This window comes from Schistocerca serialis, chromosome 10 (genome assembly GCF_023864345.2).
Source record: "Schistocerca serialis cubense isolate TAMUIC-IGC-003099 chromosome 10, iqSchSeri2.2, whole genome shotgun sequence".
Classification (NCBI taxonomy): domain Eukaryota; kingdom Metazoa; phylum Arthropoda; class Insecta; order Orthoptera; family Acrididae; genus Schistocerca; species Schistocerca serialis.
The window spans coordinates 121,710,520-121,735,215 of NC_064647.1; the positions used below are offsets into that span (position 1 = coordinate 121,710,520).

Sequence of the window (24,696 nt, forward strand, 5' to 3'; positions counted from 1 at the left end):
GGTTACACGTTCGGAAAGCAATTCGTGCTACACCGCAAAAAAATGGTTCAAATGGCTCTGAGCACTATGGGACTTAACATCTGTGGTCATCAGTCCCCTAGAACTTAGAACTACTTAAACCTAACTAACCTAAGGACATCACACACATCCATGCCCGAGGCAGGATTCGAACCTGCGACCGTAGCAGTCACGCGGTTCTGGACTGAGCGCCTAGAACCGCTAGACCACCACGGCCGGCTGCTACACCGCACCGTCACAGTTCCACCATATGCATAACATTACCTTTTGGAGATATGCATCTGTACGAGGAGTTGATGCTTTGTTTGGGCTCAACCAGTCCTTTCTTTTCCTCATGCTAGCATAAAAACACCATTTCTCCTCACCAGTAACGACACACGACAGAAAGGTCGGTGTTCTTCACGAGCCAATTGATGAGGAGGAAACAGAGGTGAACATGTGGCCACCCGCAGATTTTTGTGATTGTGGCTTAGAGCATGTGGTACCCATACACCCGATTTTTGAACTTTCACCTTTGTATGCAAATGTTGCACGATGGTGGAATGATCACATTTCATCAAATTTGCCATTTCTCGAGTACACTGATGTAGATAGTTATGGATTAGTGCGTTTAAAAGATCTCCATCAAACGCCGGAGGTTCTGTATAAGGATGGTCACTAACGTCAAAACGACCCTCCATAAAACGAGAAAATCATTTTCTTGCCGCGCCCTGTCCAGTGGCATTATCCCCGTACAAGGCGCAATTGTCTGTGGCTGTCTCCATTGCTGTCGCCTATCTAATGAACGCAAATAGGAGGATAAATCGGAAGTGTTTCGGTTTCTTCACTTGGCATTCCACTTTCTTACATCCACAGCTCCAATCACTATCTTCGTATAATCAAATGACAATATGTAAACTCAAATAACAACAGTTAACTACAAATAAAAAACGACAGTCAATAAATATATTCATAGCAACCATGATACCAACATGCAAAACAAAATCGCTACAAAATTACGGACCAACCTAACAGAAGAAAGTACACAATTCTCTACACACAGAATATAATAAAAACAATGTATAAAATGCATGCAGAGCAGTACTGCTCTGTGTACACTTAGTATTACCATGATTGCTTCTGATAGTCCTTTGTCATATACTGATATTCATGACATGCTCTACACATTATTCAAGTAATGACGAATATAAAGTGGTGGCTTAAGATAGTCCATGAGTGAAACCGGTTGATGTTTGGATTTAAAATAAAAGCCGCCGACGGTCAATATACATTTTATACATTGCTTGACAGCTGTTGATAGGCACCTTCCAAAAAGGTTGAATAAAAACAGATTGCCACTACTTCGTATTAACTGAATGAAACAAATTTCATTAAATCAGTAGAATTTTTAATTCGTGTAATTACAATGTATGAGTGAACAATAGGCAGAAGCATGAAACTTAAGTCTCCAGTTCCGTTTAGCTTTAAAGTAATTGAGTGAAAATGAGACACCACGGTGCTTTACGTTCTGTGTATATCACTATCCTTATATTAGTTCCCACACTCAAATTATTTATAGTTTCGACTCTTTCAGTGTCACAAATATTTACAGTGGCCACGGAAGAAATCATTTGGAGTCGTTGCGGAATGAATATATCAAGGTTTCCGTCTTAATCTTTGATGTTCGAAATAACAGCAACGAAGGCCTTCATTAGCATTCGAACTGATCACCATATTCCCATTCTCTTATTTTGTTGCCACGCGACTTGATTTCAGTAAAAGAACGTGGCTGTTAGAAACCCGTAAGTCATTTAGTTGTTTCAACGACTACTAGAGCGCTCTGTAGTTGACGCCACACTGACGAGCTCGTTCTATACTCGTAGGCTGGCGTATTAAAAACTAGAAAAGCGTCGTTAATGCACTTAGGAAAGAAAACATTCAAAGCGTTGCTGTGTGTACTAGTAGGGTCGAACATAATCGTCTCATAAAGTAAAAGGATGTGTTGTGAATTTCACTCAAATGTGTTGGGACATACTGCTTTTATTTCCAACAACAGAATTTTGCTTAGTATTAAACTCATTTTCCTGTATTTTGATACGAAACGGACGTTATACGTTATTCACGTGTATGTAATTATAAGTGGTGAAGATATTTCGAGTGTTTGGGTGCACTATTGTGTAGTATGAATTTTTAAAATGAGTGTCTGTCATGCAAATTTCACACAAACTATAAAATATATCTCTTTACAGCTCTGGATTTGATAAATGTAATAATATTTTTCGTGAAGGTGGGAAGAGGGCTCTGTCTTTTTTTATTGCAGGTTATGCTAAAAAACGTTTTATTCCTTGCAAAACAGTGATTTCCGTAAAATTCTGACAGTAACAGTACGTGTGAAAGAGTATTGGCCTCGATCAACATTAACACTACTAATAAATGAAAATAAGAAAACGAGAAACGCAGTAAAACAGAGGAGCAATGTTAATGCCTGCACTTCAACAGAAGGAATAACATGAAGCTAAACATTTAGATCTGCAAACACAGAAACTCACATCTTCCGCTGAACACCAAAGCTATTCGTTTTGTCTGTCAAGGCTTCGACGTCTCCCAGTGCTGTTCCAAGCTGTGCACACACGCACACACTCAAACACACACGCCCCCGCTCTCACTAACACCGTCGTAAGCCTTCACACACATACAAGTACATACACACACACATACAAGAACAAACGCGACCAGGTGGAGCTTTGCAGACGGGAAGACATCAATACTTGCGACCCCGCAGCGGGTTTGGTCGCGCGAGGTTGGCAACGCGCACGCCCGAAAACATCTGCTGCTCTTAGTAGCGGTGGCGGCCGCCGAGCGGCGCTGGTGTACGCATTCGAAGCCGAGCGGCACCAACTAAAAGGTAATGTCTTTTGCTCTGACTAACAGCGTTAGCCGTCGCTGGGAATAAAAAAAAGGAGGGGAGGAAGTGACAGAGAGAGATGGGGAATGGAGAAAACTGTGAGAGGAAGAGCGACAGAAGTCCAAAGGAGTTGGAAAGGGAGAGGGAAAGCGAGGTTTAATTTTAAATGGGACATAATGTCTTTATTACAAGGATCCTTTATGCTGCAAACAAATTGAATTTGAAAATCAACAAAAGTGTTAAAACAAACAGTTTTTCTACCTTTCCCTCGTTCTCTTCTTTATCTCTCTCTCTCTGAAACAGCTGCCCCACACCATGTCGTGAACAGGAAGGTTCCTCGTGGAGGGGGGGGGGGGGGGAGGTGGAGAGAGGACCTTATATTAAATCTTTCCACTGCATTTCATGCGTAGGATATTGCCTTGAATCGAATTAAGGTGATACGTTACGAGCAACTGATAGTCACTAGAAGATAAATTCCACCGAGGCAGGAGAGAAAACCAGTGACAGAAAAAAGAGCGAAAAAAGTGAAAGAGCATATTCCTGAATGGCTTTGGCCAACGATGTTTTTACCGCTTCGTTTAAGAAGCTTCAATGGTGCGAAGGGAGACAGAAAGAGATTGAGAGAGAGAGAGAGAGGCTGATTAAAAAAAAAGAATAAAAAGAGGAAGGACGCCCTTTGAAAAATTCTGTTAGAGAATTTGATGAACGGTTATCGCTTAACGTGTTAGCTCGTGGCGAATACCTGCAATTACATTTTCTTGATCCTTACAATAGGATTTGGAGCGAAACCTCAGGCAGGGCGTGAGTAAGTGAAGAGGAATGAGTGTTCTTTGAAACGAATTAACTGTAAACACGATACGAATTACATTTGGCAGATTGTATTTCGCTCTCAGCCCAGTGCGCTTCTGTAACAGTTTGTGAAAGGGAGATGGAACTTGTTTTTTTGTCAGGGTATAAAAAAGAGAGAGCGCGAAATGGTAATACCGAAAGAGTACGACGGAAAAGAGCGATTTCATTGAGGGTGAGTGTGGTAGTTTGAAACGCTTGTTCTGTCGTGCCGAGGGATTTGGCGTATCAGTAAACATTTATATACACAACAAACTAAAACGCGCTTAGTGCAATCGCCGGGAACAATAGTAAACCAGTTACTGAAAGTGAATTACTCGTAGCGTGCACGGTCTGTTTTAAACAACGGGAAACGTTATTTCGTGTTACTGGATTATAATTTAACATGCGAAGTGTGGAGAAATTATTTATTAACCTGATATATTAACCCTGGACTTTCGCCCGGAATAACAAACGAAATTTTGCCGCGCGACGATGCAATAGCATCCGGCATTTTAGCGGAGCTTGTAATCCATTGCTGTCAATCGTAACAAGTGCATGTTTCGCTACAAATGAACTCAAAGTGCTGTTTACTGCACATTTAACGTCAAGCGAAAGAATTAGTTTAATTATCCCAAAACTGTGTCACAAGCGATCACGTTCATTCTGTAATTTTAGTAAATGTTATTTCTTGTATTTGTTGACAATATTTAGAAGCATATTCGATTTGTAAGTTCATACGTCTTTTTCTTGGTCGAATATAACTTAGCAAGAAAAATGCGTCTAGATATAAATGAAATATTTATATGCTTGATGTGGAAAGAAGGCACAACAACAAACTTGTGTTTAGAAACAATTTACGAGGCTAGCGTGTTTCATATGAATACATATTCTGCGAATATCATATCGATCGTCCCCATAGAATACATCAAATTCTTTAGCTTAGAAAGACATGAAATAAGAAAAAAAGAAGATCCTAAGTCATAAATATTGGTGCTTATACTGCACTCTTTGTTAAGTATAAACTACGAAAATATTAATAGAACAATAACTTAAGTATGTAAGAGAAATAATCAGAGTAACGAAGGGGGAAAAAGAAGCTGTCAGAGCAAGATTACGAAAGATGGACTTAACATTTTACTTAACGAAATACATTTATAGAAAACGATCATTCTCTAGCAATGCAAAAATCTGTTGTTGGAACATAGCAATTTTGCCAGAATCTACATACGAATCGGATTAGTAGGACAAAATTAAGAAATTAGGAAAAAAGAAGGAAGATTTTCAGCTTGAGGAAGCTGCTCACTTTTCGTCTCTGTTCGACTTTTAATGTATACTATTATGGATGTTTGGTTCTGTCCAGATAAATACAAATTCTCCTTGTTTAAACAGAAGCAGACTTTGGTTAATTTATTTTCTGCCAAAAAACGTATAAATAAATTGAAACTTAACAATATACTCAATTTCGAGAGTTACACTATTTACATGTAAAAATTATTAATACAACAATATATACCTTCCTATAACATAGTTAAATTTATGTGGCTGTATGGCATTAGCAGTACCGCTGACATTTCCTTCAGTTTGTCATCTGCAATTAATCAGGATTTTTCTAAATTAGGTTACAATTATTAACCAAAACTGAAATGAAGTTATAGTTTTTTCCCTTTTTTTAGCATAAGATTACGTTAGTGCCGAATCTCATACTTTGATGGCATTACAGATTTGTTGTTTTATTCTTTAACTGTCATCTGTCATGTTAAAGAAATAGTTTTCGAATATGCTAGGCAAAGAATTATCAATCAATGTTTACAAGAGAATATAAAACGGAGAAAAGCAAAAATTTCATTTTAATTTTGGTAAATATATTTAACATTAGATTGAAAACTCATGATCAACTGCAGTTGACAAACTGGAGCAATCAGCAGTGTTGCTAATGTCAATCACTCATATAACTATCAGTGTATGAAACTATGGTAGTTATTCTTCTGTTAATAATATTACAAATAAAAATAGTATAATTCCCTAAGATGTATATATTGTCGTGATAAATTTGTTGACAATTCGTTTTATAGAAAACATATCACCTCTGACGATGGTGAAAATTCACTGAAAGACGTTTAGGGATACGACAGAAAATACATGAATTCTCTGACGACTGTGAAACTTCGCTGAAACATGTTCGGGTGTTAAACACGAAGTACCGGTGTTTGCTACAGGTAGAAACAGAATTCAGTTGTTATATATGAAGGAAAAAAAATTGTGAGGAAGATCTTAGGAAACAGCACAATGGTAGAAACGTTTAAATTAGGAAATTGCACAGAAATATACGTCATGTAGAAATTACGAAGACTAATGTTTTAGTGTAGGGCTCCCCAAACAGTGTTCTGCGGAGTGTTTCATGGGAACCGAGTAAGTGCTCAAAAAAAAAAAAAAAAAAAAAAAAAAACAACCTGTTAATAATATGGCGTTTTATCATTGATATTTTGATGGTGTTAATTATTTTTTAAAATTTTATTATGATGTCAGTTTATTAATTACGATTTAAAACTGAAATAATCACTAAATAAAACTAGCATTTCTTATTTAAAAAAATAACCCACAAATTAAACAGGGTGTTCCATCGAAGGATTCTCTCAGTGTTCCATAAGAGGAAATGTTTGCCATCGCCTGTTCCAAGAGCACATCCATAGAACGAATCCTAGCAGGCACGTCAAAAATTGTGGAACATTTTGAAAAATTAAAAAGTAAAAACTAAATGGTTTTCGTAAAGTGCATGGAAGATCAAGAAGAGATTGATGTAAATAAGCAAGAAATTAAAGATAGAACAAACTATAGAGACAAAACTAAAAGGCGGGAAATTTTCCATACGGAACAGTTCGAATAAGATGGGGAATAAAATGGGCAGTGAAAAAGAGGAATGGAGAAGTAAGTGGTAAATGAGCATTGGAGAAAACGTAAGGCTACTTTATCGGGTTAAGCGTGGTGCTTCCCTGGCGTGAAAGAAGAACAGACCATTACGCTTGTGTATAGCTTCCTCCAATGCACGACAACAAAAACGGCTGCATTTGGACTGCCAATGAACACCATTGCATATTGTTAAGCTCTGAATCGCGTTTCTACACTATCCTAGATGACCATAGTTGGTGTGTATGGTAGCGACCTGGGCAGTAGTCCCATCCTTCAAAAGTTTTAGAAAAGCTTAGTTGTGTTACATCATGCTGTGGACAGCATTGTGTATGACTTCTGATTACTGCTCAAAGTGACTGTGGAAAATCTGACGACACAACAGTACTTGATGGGTATCCTGCATCTTCATGTTTTACTTCTCATTGAGAGTATAGAGGCTGTAACGTATTACTATGTTTACGACGTTTCTCGCATTTCTAGCTGCTTCTCTCGCACAAATAATGATAAAAATTCAGAAATTCAGGGTCGCCACCAGCCCAAGTCCTTCCTAATCATTTAGAAAAAACGGAGCTGGAAAATTATTAGTTTAATTACTTTAATAATTTAATTACAAGTACGCAAATTTCTTTAAGCAGCCAGATAAATAGCACTCCATGTCGTGCATGAAGCAACTTGATTAATTCAGGAATGGAAATCAGAGTAAGGGGGTAAGATCGACACCAAAGAATTTATATTTCGCGTAAATTATTTATTGTAACTAAATATTTGGTTGCACATCATAACTACACTTAACTGGTGCCTGACTAGAAATATTTAAATGAGAATGAAACAGAGCACAATTTAACAACAGCAAGAAGAAACAGAAGACGGGGGTGGGAGACAATTATACTATCATTTCCTTTGCATTAATACCATAAAAATATCGCAGTCAGATTTGCATTACGATTCTACGCATGCACTATTCTGGACAGAGGTTTAACCAATACACGAGGCTGTGCGATAATTATTTAACATACTAAATGCGTCTGCTGCTTGCAAACGGCCGAACTAGAGCACGTGGTGCATTACGGATCAAACTGTTGTGCTGCTTTGTAGAAAGCACACGAGAGAACAGATATTCTTGCAGAAGTTATAGCTCATTAAGGAGGCAAACTGCTAAAATAAAACCTATTGCGGTGCCATGGTGGACCAGAAGGGTAATTGATTACCAAACACGTGGCACAAAATCGACACACGAAGACAAAACCATCTTCCACAAAACCTCAGATTAAAATCATTAAAAGTCATACTCGCTTCACACGCTTCAGTTAAGCTGAAGTTCTTAAGTATTTCAACAGTTAAACATAACGAAGTCCTAACTCAACCTGATTCTTATGACCTGAAACCCCCCTTAAGAGCTAAGATCCGTACTCACCAAGCGTTCACCGAAGAGTGCCCCTCTCTCTTTCAAGATTACCTACCAGTTGCTGACCTAGCTCCTCGTGCAGCGGAAGCTACCAGAGGGGTAGCTCTCCATCACCAACCTCACACACAAAAACAGCCTTCGACACAGCCCTCGACTAAGATGGGTAAACCTCTCTGTTCAGGTATTGGAAACCTAAGTTGGTCATCCTGTGCTCTCCTTTGAACGAGAAGCAACATCGTCTGCTCCCAGCAGACGATGACCAGTTCAGCGATTCCCACAAAACAAAACCGAAACCTCACATTGAAACACACATACACTCCTGGAAATGGAAAAAAGAACACATTGACACCGGTGTGTCAGACCCACCATACTTGCTCCGGACACTGCGAGAGGGCTGTACAAGCAATGATCACACGCACGGCACAGCGGACACACCAGGAACCGCGGTGTTGGCCGTCGAATGGCGCTAGCTGCGCAGCATTTGTGCACCGCCGCCGTCAGTGTCAGCCAGTTTGCCGTGGCATACGGAGCTCCATCGCAGTCTTTAACACTGGTAGCATGCCGCGACAGCGTGGACGTGAACCGTATGTGCAGTTGACGGACTTTGAACGAGGGCGTATAGTGGGCATGCGGGAGGCCGGTTGGACGTACCGCTGAATTGCTCAACACGTGGGGCGTGGGGTCTCCACAGTACATCGATGTTGTCGCCAGTGGTCGGCGGAAGGTGCACGTGCCCGTCGACCTGGGACCGGACCGCAGCGATGCACGGATGCACGCCAAGACCGTAGGATCCTACCCAGTGCCGTAGGGGACCGCACCGCCATTTCCCAGCAAATTAGGGACACTGTTGCTCCTGGGGTATCGGCGAGGACCATTCGCAACCGTCTCCATGAAGCTGGGCTACGGTCCCGCACACCGTTAGGCCGTCTTCTGCTCACGCCCCAACATCGTGCAGCCCGCCTCCAGTGGTGTCGCGACAGGCGTGAATGGAGGGACGAATGGAGACGTGTCGTCTTCAGCGATGAGAGTCGCTTCTGCCTTGGTGCCAATGATGGTCGTATGCGTGTTTTGGCGCCGTGCAGGTGAACGCCACAATCAGGACTGCATATGACCGAGGCACACAGGGCCAACACCCGGCATCATGGTGTGGGGAACGATCTCCTACACTGGCCGTACACCACTGGTGATCGTCGAGGGGACACTGAATAGTGCACGGTACATCCAAACCGTCATCGAACCCATCGTTCTACCATTCCTAGACCGGCAAGGGAACTTGCTGTTCCAACAGGACAATGCACGTCCGCATGTATCCCGTGCCACCCAACGTGCTCTAGAAGGTGTAAGTCAACTACCCTGGCCAGCAAGATCTCCGGATCTGTCCCCCATTGAGCATGTTTGGGACTGGATGAAGCGTCGTCTCACGCGGTCTGCACGTCCAGCACGAACGCTGGTCCAACTGAGGCGCCAGGTGGAAATGGCATGGCAAGCCGTTCCACAGGACTACATCCAGCATCTCTACGATCGTGTCCATGGGAGAATAGCAGCCTGCATTGCTGCGAAAGGTGGATATACACTGTACTAGTGCCGACATTGTGCATGCTCTGTTGCCTGTGTCTATGTGCCTGTGGTTCTGTCAGTGTGATCATGTGATGTATCTGACCCCAGGAATGTGTCAATAAAGTTTCCCCTTCCTGGGACAATGAATTCACGGTGTTCTTATTTCAATTTCCAGGAGTGTATAATATTCAATATGCCTTATTTGGGTGCTCAGTCATTCTGGAAGAGTTCATGAATTTACCTAAAATAGGGTAGTAAAATGAATAAGTTGTACTGACTTCGACAAGCGTCTTATGAATCCAGTTCACAGAGACATTTCAAGGTACCATCTGTCAACAGGACAAGACTCGTGTACGTGTGGCCCGTGTCTCTGTGAACATGGAAAAAGCCTATTTGCGCCATCAGCTGTACAATTCTATGTTTATTTTCTACCGGTTTCTATTGTTATAGTCACCTTTAAGAAGAAATCTGTAACATACAAAAACCGAATCTAGAATATACCCAAGAATCATAGAAAATGGAGGAATTGAAAAAGGCGATTTTTAAACCATAAAACTTACACGTTGTACATTGATGTGTGCTGGCGTAAGCTGTCGCCAGCACACCAGTCGGCAAAGATGTAACAGGAAGATCTACATCTACATCCATACTCCGCAAGCCACCTGACGGTGTGTGACGGAGGGTACCTTGAGTACCTCTATCGGTTCTCCCTTCTATTCCAGTCTCGTATTGTTCGTGGAAAGAAGGATTGTCGGTATGCCTCTGTGTGGGCTCTAATCTCTCTGATTTTATCCTCATGGTCTCTTCGCGAGATATACGTAGGAGGGAGCAATATACTGTTTGACTCTTAGGTGAAGGTATGTTCTCGAAACGTTGACAAAAGCCCGTACCGAGCTACTGAGCGTCTCTCCTGCAGAGTCTTCCACTGGAGTTTATCTATCATCTCCGTAGCGCTTTCGCGATTACTAAATGATCCTGTAACGAAGCGCGCTGCTCTCCGTTGGATCTTCTCTATATCTTCTATCAACCCTATCTGGTACGGATCCCACACTGCTGAGCAGTATTCAAGCAGTGGGCGAACAAGCGTACTGTAACCTACTTCCTTTGTTTTAGGATTGCATTTCCTTAGGATTCTTCCAATGAATCTCAGTCTGGCATCTGCTTTACCGACGATCAACATTATATGATCATTCCATTTTAAATCACTCCTAATGCGTACTCCCAGATAATTTATGGTATTAACTGCTTCCAGTTGCTGACCTGCTATTTTGTAGCTAAATGATAAAGGATCTATCTTTCTGTGTATTCGCAGCACATTACACTTGTCTACATTGAGATTCAATTGCCATTCCCTGCACCATGCGTCAATTCGCTGCAGATTCTCCTGCATTTCAGTACAATTTTCCATTGTTACAACCTCTCGATACACCACAGCATCATCTGCAAAAAGCCTCAGTGAACTTCCGATGTCATCCACAAGGTCATTTATGTATATTGTGAATAGCAACGGTCCTGTGACACTCCCCTGCGGCACACCTGAAATCACTCTTACTTCGGAAGACTTCTCTCCATTGAGAATGACATGCTGCGTCCTGTTATCTAGGAACTCCTCAATCCAATCACACAATTGGTCTGATAGTCCATATGCTCTTACTTTGTTCATTAAACGACTGTGGGGAACTGTATCGAACGCCTTGCGGAAGTCAAGAAACAGGGCATCTACCTGTGAACCCGTGTCTATGGCCTCTGAGTCTCGTGGACGAATAGCGCGAGCTGTGTTTCACATGACCGTCTTTTTCGAAACCCATGCTGATTCCTACAGAGTAGATTTCTAGTCTCCAGAAAAGTCATTATACTCGAACATAATACGTGTTCCAAAATTCTACAACTGTTAGAGATATAGGTCTATAGTTCTGCACATCTGTTCGACGTCCCTTCTTGAAAACGGGGATGACGTGTGCCCTTTTCCAATTCTTTGGAACGCTACGCTCTTCTAGAGACCTACGGTACACCGCTGCAAGAAGGGGGGCAAGTTCCTTCGCGTACTTTGTGTAAAATTGAACTGGTATCCCATCAGGTCCAGAGGCCTTTCCTCTTTTGAGCGATTTTAATTGTTTCTCTATCCCTCTGTCGTCTATTTCGATATCTACCATTTTGTCATCTGAGCGACAATCTAGAGAAGGAACTACAGTGCAGTCTTCCTCTGTGAAACAACTTTAGAAAAAGACATTTAGTATTTCGGCCTTTAGTCTGTCATCCTCTGTTTCAGTACTATTTTGGTCACAGAGTGTCTGGACATTTTGTTTTGATTCACTTACCGCTTTGACATAAGACCAAAATTTCTTAGGATTTTCTGCCAAGTCAGTACATAGAGCTTTACTTTCGAATTCATTGAACGCCTCTCGCATAGCCCTCCTTACACTACATTTCGCTTCGCGTAATTTTTGTTTGTCTGCAAGGCTTTGGCTATGTTTATGTTTGCTGTGAAGTTCCCTTTGCTTCCGCAGCAGTTTTCTAACTCGGTTGTTGTACCACGGTGGCTCTTTTCCATCTCTTACGATCTTGCTTGGCACATACTCATCTAACGCATTATATCATGTTTACTAATATTTTACGCTTCTTAATCAAATGGCGAAGAAATTAAATTGAAGGGAAAATACATCAAAGAAGATGAATGTGTACTTTGATTAGCTACACTATTGTGTTTTTTATTTGATTTATGCAGAAAATGTATTTACGCTGAATGCAGAAATTGGTAGTAGGTGCTGTAGAAAATTAAAAATAGTTGGTATAGCATCTACCTTCAGCCACACGTCCAATTTTTTCTCTGTCTAAACATTCCTCTTCAAAGTGTTTTGAACATACTTCGGAATATTTTGTGGGGACAAAATTACCACTCCTTATTTTCTGGAGCCACATCTTTACTCGTTGTTCATCCTTCGGGAAAGTAAACTATAAATCACACATAGTCATTCTCCATGTCCTAGACACACTTAACATGGTCTCCTACTGTAACTTTATAGTAAACAAAAAGGTTTGGACACACATATTATATGAAGACAATTACAGACTCCCATTCTATTTAATCTATATACACAGACAAGTCATTGATAAATGCGTGGAGGATAGTATTTGCTGAAACAACTAACCATTCCTTTTCCTGTTCCACTAGCAAATTTACGAGGGGAAGCGATTGTTTGTAAGCTTTTGTACAAGCCGTAATATCTATTATATAATCATAAAATCGTAGAAAAATAGGTCTACAGAATCAAGGCTTAATCATAACGCGTCTCGAAATTTTTAAACATAGTACCCATGAAAATTTATTATCCCTCCTTTCACATATTTTTCTTTGCATCCGTAGCAACAACAGTAATTCACATAGCTATTACACTATCAACAAACGGTGAAAACACAACAAAAACTCTTGATATTATAAACTTAAAACTCTGCGGAAAGCAGACACGCACAGCAAAGTCCCGAAAACACGTGAGAATCCTCGTTTAATGTTGACAATATGCGCAGAACGCAATGCTCACTCCAGAGGTATTTACTCTATTCTCCAACCCCACTGCACTAGTGCCGCATTGCAACTCCCCGACTGGCAGGTCCGGACTTCGCTCCAGACGCGTTCCAACTGACTGGCAGCCCAAACTCGCGACCTAACTGGCTCACGACAGACAACGACCGGGAAGTATTAGCAGTCGAGCAAAGATACTACGAGAGCGGATATATCGATACTCGCTGTTAGCTCCGCTCACGATCAGGCAAAGCAGCAACTCAGTGACAGTAGTGATTTAAATTAACGTAGTGAGTTGGAAGTACGTTAAAAACAGGCTGTAAAATACATGATGGCGGGAACACGAGCCACGCACGGGTCAGTTCATGATAGGTTTGTTACTCAGCGACATCCCGTGACTAGTCCACGACCTAAGAAGTCTCTGAGCTCTCTTGATGCAGGCATTCTGCTGTTACCGCTTCTGTACCAACAACAGAATACTCCCTGCCTCCCTTTACACAGGCGGGCCAACCTCTCGTTGCATCTAGTGGGCAATTGCACATTACATGGGGCTGTTCAGATACCTTGGATCACATATTGTGCACATAAATTCACTGCCATTACTTGTCAGTAGTATTGGTCCAATCGAGAGATCACTATGACACTTCTTCTATTCCAGGCCACATGCCCGGTGAATACATGTTGTGTGTCTTTAATGCAGTGTCATGGTGATGTCTCCATTGGCAAAAGATTTCGGAATAGTCCCCATTCGGATCTCCGGGAGGGGACCGCCAAGGGAGAGGTTACCATGAGAAAAAGATTGAATAATCAATGAAAGGATAACGTTCTACGAGTCGGAACGAGCAACGTCACAAGCTTGAACGTGTTAGGGAAACTAGGAAATCTGAAAATGGAAATGCAAAGGCTCAATCTTGATATAGTGGGGGTCAGTGAAGTGAAGTGGAAGGAAGACAAGGATTTCTGGTCAGATGAGTATCGGGTAATATCAACAGCAGAAGAAAATGGTATAACAGGTGTAGGATTCGTTATGAATAGGAAGGTAGGGCATAGGGTGTGTTACTGTGAACAGTTCAGTGACCGGGTTGTTCTTATCAGAATCGACAGCAGACCAACACCGACAACGATAGTTCAGGTATACATGCCGACGTCGCAAGCTGAAGATAAAGAGATAGAGAAAACGTGTGAGGATACTGAAAGGAAAATATAGTATGTACAGGGGGATGAAAATCTAGTAGTCATGGGGGACTGGAATGTATTTGTAGGAGAAGGAGTAGAAGAAATGTCACAGCAGAATATTGGCTTGGGACAAGGAATGAGAGAGGAGAAAGACTAATTGAGTTCTGTAACAAGTTTCAGCTAGTAGTACCGGATACTCTGATCAAGAATCACAAGAGGAGGAGGTATACTTGGAAAAGGCCGGGTGATACGGGAATATTTCAGTTGATTACATCATGGTCAGACAGAGGTTCCAAAATCAGATTCTGGATTGTAAGGCATATCCGGGAGCAGATATATACTCAGATCATGAAGAGCAGGCTGAAGTTTAAGACGTTAGTCAGGAAGAATGAATAAGCAAAGAAGTGGTAGACAGAAGCACGAAGGAATGACGAGACACGCTTTAAGTTTTCTGAGGCTGTAGACACAGCAATAAATAATAGTCCCACAGACATTACAGTTGAAGAAGAATAGACATCTCTAAAAATGGCAATCACAGAAGCTGGAAAGAAAAACATAGGTACAAAGAAGGTAACTGATAAGAAACCATGGGTAACAGAAGAAATACTTCACATGATCGATGAAAGAAGGAAGTACAAAAATGGTCAGGGAAATTCAGGAATACAGATATACAAGTCGCTGGGCAAATAAATAAATAGGTTGTGCAGGGAAGCTAAAACGAAATGGCTGCATGAAAAATGCGGGAAAATCAAAAAAGAAATGATCGTCGAAAGGACTGATTCAGCGTATAGGAAAGTCAAAACCACCATGGGTGAAATTAAAAGCAAGGGTTGTAACATTAAGAGACCAACGGGAATTCGACTTTTCAATGCAGAGGAGAGAGCAGATAGGTGGAAAGAATACACTGAAAGCCTCTATGAGGGTAAAGATTTGTCTGATGTGATAGAAGAAGAAACAGGAGTGGATTTAGGGGAGACAGGGGATCCAGTATTAGAGTCAGAATTTAACTGAGTTTTAGAGGACTTAAGATCAAATAATGCAGAAGAGATAGCTAACGTTCCATCACAATTTCTAAAATCATTGGAAGAAACGGCAACAATACGGCTATTCACGTTGGTGTGTAGAATGTATGAGTCTGGTGACATACCATCTGACTTTCGGAAAAATATTATCCACATAATTCCGAAGGCTGCAAGAGCTGACAACTGCGAAAATTATCGCACAATCAGTTTAACAGCTCATACATCCATGATGCTGAGAAGAATAACATGCAGAAGAATGGAAAAGAAAATTGAGGTTGAGTTAGATGTCGATAAATTTGGCTTTAGGAAAGATAAAGGCACCAGAGAGACAATTCTGACTTTTCGGTTGATAATGGAAGCAAGACTAAAGAAAAATCAAGACACATTCATAGGATTTGTCGACATGGAAAATGCATTCGACAATGTCAAATGGTGCAAGCTGTTCAAAATCCGGAGAAAAATTGGGCAAAGCTATATTGAGAGAATAATAAGAGTGGACGAAGTGCTCGGATTAAAACGGTGTAAGACAGGAGTGTAGTGTTTCTCCGCTACTGTTTAATATGTATCTCGAAGAAGCAGGGATGGAAAAAAAGATTCAGGAATGGAATTAAAATTCAAGTTGATAGGATATTAATGATAAGATTCGCTGATGACATTGCTATCCTTAGTAAAAGTGAAGAAGAATTATATGATCTGGTGAATGGAATGAATACAGAATATGGACTGAGAGTAAATCGAAGGAAGGCGAAAGTGATGAGTAGTAGCAGAAATGAGAACAGCGATGGCTGATGTCGCGAAGTACATGAAGTTAAGGAATTCTGCTACCTAGGCAGCAAAATAACCAATGACGGAGCAAGGAGGACGTCAAAAGGAGACAGGGACTGGAAAAAAGAGAAGTCTACTAGTACTTAACATAGACCTTAATTTGAGGAAGAAATTTCTGAGATTGTACGTTTGGAGCAAAGCATTTTATGCTAGTGAAACTTGGACTGTGGGAAAATCGGAACGGAAGAGAATCGAATCATTTGAAATGTGGTGCTATAGACGAATGTTCAGAATTGGGTGGATTGATAAGGTAAGGAATGAGGAGGTTCTACGCAGAATCGGAGACGAAAAGAATATGTGGAAAACACTGATAAGGAAAAGGGACAGGATGATAGGACATCTGCTAAGACACGAGGGAATGACTTCCATGGTACTAGGAGGAGCTGTAGAGAACGAAAACTATGGAGCAGGACAGAGACTGGAAAACATCCAGCAAATAATTGAGAATTGAGGACCTAGGTTGCAAGTGCTACTCTAAGGAGAGGAATTCGTAGCGCGCCGCATCAAACCAGTCAGAAGACTGATGACCCATAATAAAAATAAAAAAATGAAAAAAAATGATAGTGGTCCAGATAGTGGTCCACTCGACCGCCTGGTATGACGTGGACGCCGTCTACAGCACCCTCTGACGTAACTCTGAAAGCTCAGTTTCTAGAGTAAAGTGGCAGCTGGAGACGTTCGGGCTTTGAGAGACTAACTTGCAGTAAAAAATTGTGCCCAGAAGATGTGAATCTAGTTTACGGAAAACAGTTTTCAGCTTCGCAATATTTAGTTTCATAAAATTTTGATGAGTAATTATTTAATTGTACACACGAACAAGAGAAGGGTTATCGCTCAAAGTAGCCACAAAGGCGTTTAGTTTCCAGCTATACAGCTAAGAAAAAACTCCTTAATAAACTTATACCGACGAGATAGCTAAAGAAGCTACACTATAAAACAGGAGGCTGGGCTGTAAGGGGAGGAAAGATGACCATAAAATGAGCAAAAAGAATAGAATCGACTAAGTAAATCAAGCAAGACAGGTTTCAACACCACATTGTTCGTAAGCCGTTGCCTCTCTTCGACACCTGAAATCACTCAGCAATGCAGTTATAAGTGGACTTATAGTTCAGTGTCAGTTCAGAACCAAACTTCTTACACATTAAAATCTTCCAGGCTTCAAACAAGTGAAAATTCGCACACAGTATATTACGAATTCTTTTAGTACATCTATGAAGAATTACGGCTGTGATCTAAACTGACGATTTACATGGGTATAAATTTGCAACCACTCGTTTTTTGGATAACTAGTTTTCAAACCACTGCATGTTCATCATCAGATGCACTTGTTACAGGAACGTTATATCTTGGACTAAGTGTAGCTACCGCGGTGTCGTGGGAAAATGACGGAATTTAGTAATCGTTTCCAAGCCACCGATCCCTACATTCTGTGAAGAGAAATGGACGCCCAACTTCCTTTCACCTACTCGTAGTTTCAGTATTCTCAGTCACTCAACATAGATGTTGACGGCAGTAGCACGTGAACAGGTGACCAGGTGCTCGCTCCCAGACGCTGGGCCACAACAATCCGGCTTTTGCCAAAGTCGCTTAAGTATGCGGATCTCCTCATCTGCTCCACTTACCGTCGTTGAAATGATTCCCTGTTTGTCTCTACTCCGCTCCTATACTTCACTTAGCGCGTCACGTGCCATCAGCACGACCGGGCAGCATACGCTCTCACAGTGGGCAGTTGTCATAACGTTTTGGCTTATAAGTGTATATTTAAGTTTATCTTGCTAGCTCCAGCTGTGTTCTTATGTTAGCAGCATACATGCAATATGGATTAAAAAGGTGCACAACAGATAAACACAAAGAACGAAATATTTGCTATGTTGTTGAAGACTGAATGAGTTACAGCATGCCATAGTTGTCTCAAGACTATGAGAGTTAAACATTTACTTTGTAACCACAGAGCGGATGAGTAACAGAGCTACAGTTGTTACATGACTAAGAGCATATAATTTATGGAGGAGAATGGATATGGTGCTTTGGTACCAAGATGCCTTGGAGTTTTGTCCCGGTTCTGTTTGTTTGTTAAGGATATTTTGAGGCGAATGTATATGTCTAATTGTTCAAGTTGATCTGACTGTAACCTTTTTTCAGCAATCTGTAGAAGAAAGATATTTTTTTGCAGTTTATTGTCTGTGTAGAAGATATTTTTATTTTAAATGGTCTGAAAATATTCGCATGTTATTATGACACTTTCCCAAGGAACGTAAGACTGAGAAGTTTAATTGGCCTTTCTTTCTTATTGTGTAATGGTGTTGTGGTTGCTTAAGTTTGCTTTGGTTTTTTTTAAACTAAGGTGTTTATAAGGGAGGTGTTACATCCATTATTTTTGGACTATAAACTTAAGTAGGTTTATTTCTGTGCATGTGTCTGTTTCACTGATGGGATGCGGATGTGGAGCATAAAACCTGGAGAAAATACTGTAGTTTTATGGTAGATCTGGTGGCATGAGGTATTGTTAATGACGACATAAGTGGTAGTGGATTTTCTGTGTATTTGTAAAGCATGCTTGCTACTGTAGTTGGAAATAGTGATATCGAGAAATTAATTTCTTAAGTTGTCTGATGTTGAACTGTACATCTGATATGGGATGCATTTTATTCACTTTACCTGCAAGGCATTTTAGCTCTTCTTTTGGACCACTGATAAGTATTATTGTGTCATCTACAAACCTTTTATAGAACATAATTTTGTCTGTAGATTATGGATAACTTAAGAATTCTTATTCTAGGTTATGTGTAAGTACATCAAGTAGGAAGTCTGCAAGGTTGCTACTATTGCTTTGGATGTAAAAGTTGCGGCCGAATGAAAACAAATTTATGTGGTCTTGGGCTGATCAGCGATCGAGCCCAAATAAAACCCTGCTACAAAAGAAACCTGTGAATATAATTTTACACATATTTATTGATTAGTTTAACCTGCAATGAAATCAGCAAAAGTGGACAACTTCCGCATGATATCAGTGGAGATGGAATGCCTCACAATAAAAATTAGGCACCCAGAAGAGAAGCAGGAACTGAACAGGATCTTTATAGGTTGAGAGGGTATGTGATGATATTTCAGTGATTACAAGATAAATTTACACAGATCTTGGGAGCAAGAGCCCACTTATCAGTATGACATTGCATCACCTTTAGTGTGGATACATGCACTGGATCGGTTAGGTAGTCTCTCCTGAGGCAAGATGATCCATAACTGTTGCAATTCGTCCCTGAAACCCTGGATACAGACTCTGAAGTTGATGCCACACATGTTCTATCCTGGACAGATGTGATTATTTTGCTGACCGCTGTGATTTCGCAACATCATGGAGACATCCATAGAGATTTTCGTAGGTGATTGTCCACAGCTACTAAACAATTTGGGGAAAGCGTGGTTCTACCATTATCTACGAGTACACAGCTTTATGTTTGTTATCTACCAGTTTCGATCTCATAACATCTAGACAGATATGTCACGAGGTATGACCATTTGTCTACGTATGTTACAATGAGATATTTCTGTAGAGTTTTTACTGGCAGATAACGGTTCCCACAAGGGCCACATAGTACTTTAACAAGATTTGGTTGCTACTTCAATACAATTGAAAGAATGAACAGGTGAAACGGTTGGTTTCTACACCTGACTACAACGTTTCTCACATTTTTATTGTCTTTTTTAATCTACATACGTAATGCCATCGTCAGCATTTAGCACACAGTATAACAGTGTTTAATGTTCTACTCCATTACAGTCCTTTGAAGTGAGTTCTTTCACGACGTGTAGTGCAGATAAATATCTTCTTTTTAATTTCCGTAACACTAAAGTCGGTATACCACATTATAACAGATTATATCTTTTTGTAGCTATTCAGAGAAAGGACGCAATATTATCTCTGTATTTCTGTTGCTGTAATCTTTGGCTAGGCCAAAGAACATTTGTAATCTCTTAGGCATCGATACTGTGAATGTGTTTCAACTTGATCTCTTTGACTGTCACATAGTATTTATACCTTTGACAATTGTAACGTGCAGTTATTAAGTGTGGAGTTATCACCAAATATGCGCTACTGTAATTGTGCTAAGGCACAGCGCATTTATGTCGACTGTGTTAGCATATTATGAGAGGTATGTATGTTCTGTATTTGTATAACACTTATAAGACGGAAATTTACTGTTGACCCATTGTGTTGGGTCTTGTTCCACAGGAATGAAGGGAGAGGATGTTGTTTGGTGGCCAGTATCCTCTCTCTACAACGAAACTGCACACATGTATTAACAGGGTTCTTTAGCTACATAAGCAGATAGCTGCTACTTTAATAGCGTCCATGTGTTGTGGTACAAGCTCTTCAATATTAAACCAAATTAGCCTCACCACAGGTGAAGTCCCGCTATGTACACTAATCTTGTCGCAGTGTACTGACAGACGCCAACTTGGAGTGCGAGGCAGTGTGCCAGTGACTGAGCGGCTGAGTTAGTGACTGAGATAGTGACTGAGGGACTGTGCTAGTGACTGAGACTGAGTCCTCCAATCTGCGGCGGCTGTCTAAACACGGGTGATCGAGATGGCGTTGATGGCACGTTGCTTGCGAGTCCGTCTTTGGCCTCTATCCTGATAGTCGCACTTGATCCAGCGCCTATTGAAAAAGCTAACGCAGAACAGGGAATCAGCGATCATAAAGCGGTTACGGCATCGATGATTTCAGCCGTAAATAGGAATATTAAAAAGGGTAGGAAGATTTTTCTGTTTAGAAAAAGTGACAAAAAGCAGATTTCAGAGTACCTGTTGGCTCAACACAAAAGTTTTGTCTCAAGTACAGATAGTGTTGAGGATCAGTGGACAAAGTTCAAAACTTTCCGTCTCCTTCATACACGAGATGGATTTTTGTAATTTCTTTCTTTTAATTATGTCTACCTCACATTCTGTATTTCTCAATGACTCAATGACGGACGGGTTTTGTATCTAGTTACTTTTGCATATACTGTAATGTATGTTTTAGTTATTTAACCGCTTGATGGTACAAGATAGCAAAATTGTCTTCGCTCTATTTGTTCTTAATGAATGCTTCCTTGGTTTCCAAACAATTTCATCATCCCCCAAAAGGGCGAAAAGCATTATTGAAATTAAATAACTTTGTAACTCATACTGTTTCTCAGATGAAATTAAATACACTACCGGATGCAGCAATATGTAATGAATGTAGCTCTGACGTAGTATGTAGATGATATATCATAAAACTGAAAGTTAATGAAAACACAGAGCAAAATAAATAGCTCTAGAAAATGTAGAGAGAGAGAAACGAAAAACTAGTCTGTTGTACTAATATATATAAGAAAGAAATCCGCAAAAATTGAATATATTTTTCGTATTAGTAATGTTGCAGTAGATTTTCTCACCGGAAACACCATCAAAATTACCGTAGTACACACTATCGATAAAATAAGCCAGTCTGTCCAGTCAGAAATACATAGGATTGATTGTAATGATAAAAGCAAAGTTTTTATAGGACAAACTGGATGGAAAATACGTGTAATATACAGTAAACATATTTTCGAAGGTGATAAACTCATAATAAGCGGTCCACATTATTTATACACTTTAGAAAGGAGAACCCTTCTGTTTCAGACAGACAGACAAACTAAATCTCTTACATAGAACTGACACAGGCCGCCACGTGGCTCTTTTAGAAGGACTGTAAACCTACACACGTTTAGAGAAAAACACCGTTATTGTTTGAAATGAAAAAACTGATCTAAAAAGTGAGAATTTTACGGAAAGTTTCAGAGAAAAACTAAAAACCGTATACAAACATCTTTTTACGCGACCATCTACAGCACGAATATATATTTAATAAATGCGCGATAACTTCGCTGTAATGAATTTTACACATTTATTGTGATCTGTTACGGTTTTCAACCATCATCGAGAGTTTGCTATTTCCTGGATGATGGTTGAAAACCGAAACCGGTCAGAATAAATGATAACATGCATTTCTTAAAATAAACGTCATGTAATAGTTCCAGTGGAGATTCCTGTACTAATGCTCTTAATTTGATGTTAGTTTTCCATTATCTAGTCTGCTTCTTCTACAAAGTATGTATATCAAATGATCTGGTAACTGAGAGATGTATTTATATTATTCATTTCAAAACGTTTGTTAACATAAATGCAATATGCATATCTGCATGTTACTTTTCATTGAAATATGTTGAACGTAGTTAAGCTTGGGCTTCATTGAATTTGATTTTCTCTTGAAGTAGTTAATTTTAATGTTCACTCAGTCTACATAACCGAGCAAATTGCATTTGTCAGAATGAAAAATATTTAGTTAATTCACCTTATGTAACTATTTGTTTTAATCTGCTATGTGAGATGTGGTTTGATCCATCTGTTTATATATGTGGGCTTTCTGCATCTGTCATATCGCAATACACTGCCTAACAGGAAAACCGAAGCACCCAAAAGAGACTGCCGGATATTAACGTAGCTTCGTACATTTACACACCGTAGATTATGTAAGTGATACGAGTTTCCATTCTCTGTGACAGGACCAGAATACAATGATGCTGCTCGTGTTTAGTGTTGTCCTGGTAGGATTTCTGAGTGGCGCGAAGAGCGTCAGATGTTGAGTGATCAATGTGGAGGACACGGAGATGCCGCATACCCGTGTGAAACAGCGTTATTAGCACTGGACAGCGTTTGAAGGCGGCCTCATTGTGCGTCTCCATTTGGCCGCCTGGTCGAATCGTGCAATATCCAGATTTATTGGGCATTCCTATTGTTCGACTGCACTGAAACGTAACGGCAGGCATACTTATCGTCGAAGTCCCTATCGGCTCTGTCTTACAGTCGCTAGAAAGGATTTGCGTATTGTGTACCAAACACATCTAGCCAAAAAAATGGTTCAAATGGCTCTAAGCACTATGGGACTTAACATATGAGGTCATCAGTCCCCTTGACTACTTAAACCTAACTATCCTAAGGACATGACACACATCTATGGCCGAGACAGAACTCGAACCTGTCACCATAGCAGCAGCACGGTTCCAGACTGAGGAGCCTAGAACTGCTTGGCCACAGAGGCTGGCCACATTTAACCCCTTCCCACGTGATGCTGCCATACCAGAACACGCCACTGGTAGGAGAGTAGCAAAATCTAAAAACTTAACTTCCCGACAGGCCATGAAGGCCCAATGGTACCGACAGGTCGCCGTGTCATCCACAACCCTTAGGTGTCACCTGATGCGGATATGGAGGAGCATGTGGTCAGCAAACCGCCCTCCCAGCCGTTATCAGTTTTCGTGACTGCAGCTGTTACTTCCCAATGAAGTAGCTCGTCAACTGGTTTCACATATGGACAGGTAAATTACCGTCCCACCCGTAAGTAGCCTTTAACACCCCAACACGAACGGCTGCGTTTTCGAGTGCTGCCCTGTCCGGGAGACACGAGCTGCTGAAGAATGGCGTAGCACTATCTTCAGCAGTGAATCGCCATTTTGCACTACCCTGGATGACCACCATCAGTGAGTATGACGGTGGCTTGGGAAGAGGTTTGTGAGCTGTGGCTGGCTCATGCTATGCATTGGATTAAACCTTGGTTGCTCTTCTGTGTTTAGTCTCCCACAGTTATCGCCATTGTGCTGTTATCCTCTCTTTCCGTGCGTGGCAGCAGCGGTGTGTATCGATATCCACACCTTGGACTAGATTTGGCCTGGCGCTTATAGTTTCGGGCTGGGCTGTGTGCGAGTTGTTGGTCAGTTGGGCTGGAGCAGCGAGGAAATCTCCGTGGCACGTAGTTTTCCCGTGCCCGTTGGCGGCCTCTATGCGGTGCCGGAGTGTGTGGTGCTGTTCCCATTGCTACTAGGTTCGTGGCTCACCGATCCTGGACATGAGAGTTGAGTTTTGACTTAATCTACCAGCAAGTCACGACTGTTCACGTTGTGTCGTTCGGATTTCTTTGCCGGCTGTTGGTCTATTCCCGCGAGCAACAACGTGTGTCTTCAAGTTGGCAGATTTTAGCCACCGTCTGGTTATTTGAATTGAAGTGCACCAGCGGAATCCTCTGTCTTGTGGCCGTTAACGTTCCGGTTACCTGTCCTGGCCGTTGACATTAATTCAGGCAGTGTCATAGTCTTGTCGCTGTCCAGCACGCTGTGTAGTTTGACACCTCAATGTGTAATTGGTTGTGGGCGCCAATACCTTGTACGCGGTTCCATTGAACTCCCTGTTGTGTGCTAGTCGGGTGAAGCGGAGGTTAGCTTGTCGGTGGGTCCTTTGAATGTCTGTCTGTTGGGTTGTCGACGGATCGATCATCGTTGGGCCGATTTTCTGTCTCATCTACGCGAGTGTTAGTGTTTGGTTGAGCTATAAGTTACTGGTTTCCAGCCGTCTTTAAATTAAAGTGGTCTTGCCGTTAAGGCATCAGATCGTAAGGCGCATTCAGCCGCTAATTAATTTCCAAAACTAAAGCTGTGTTTTTTTATTTAAAAAAAGAATTCTTTTGGTTCTTGTAATGTTTCATCAAATA

General features: G+C 41.0%; 1 protein-coding gene across 1 annotated transcript in view; it reads right to left on the reverse strand.

The window, feature by feature from the left end:
- LOC126424917 (multiple coagulation factor deficiency protein 2 homolog) overlaps positions 1-2,768 on the reverse strand; it is a 266,295-nt gene extending 263,527 nt beyond the window's left edge. The window contains exon 1 of the mRNA XM_050087759.1: positions 2,547-2,768. Coding sequence (XP_049943716.1) covers positions 2,547-2,548 — 2 coding nt within the window. The 5' untranslated portion in view covers positions 2,549-2,768. The remainder of the gene's footprint in view (positions 1-2,546) is intronic.
- Between the last annotated feature and the right edge of the window lie 21,928 nt (positions 2,769-24,696).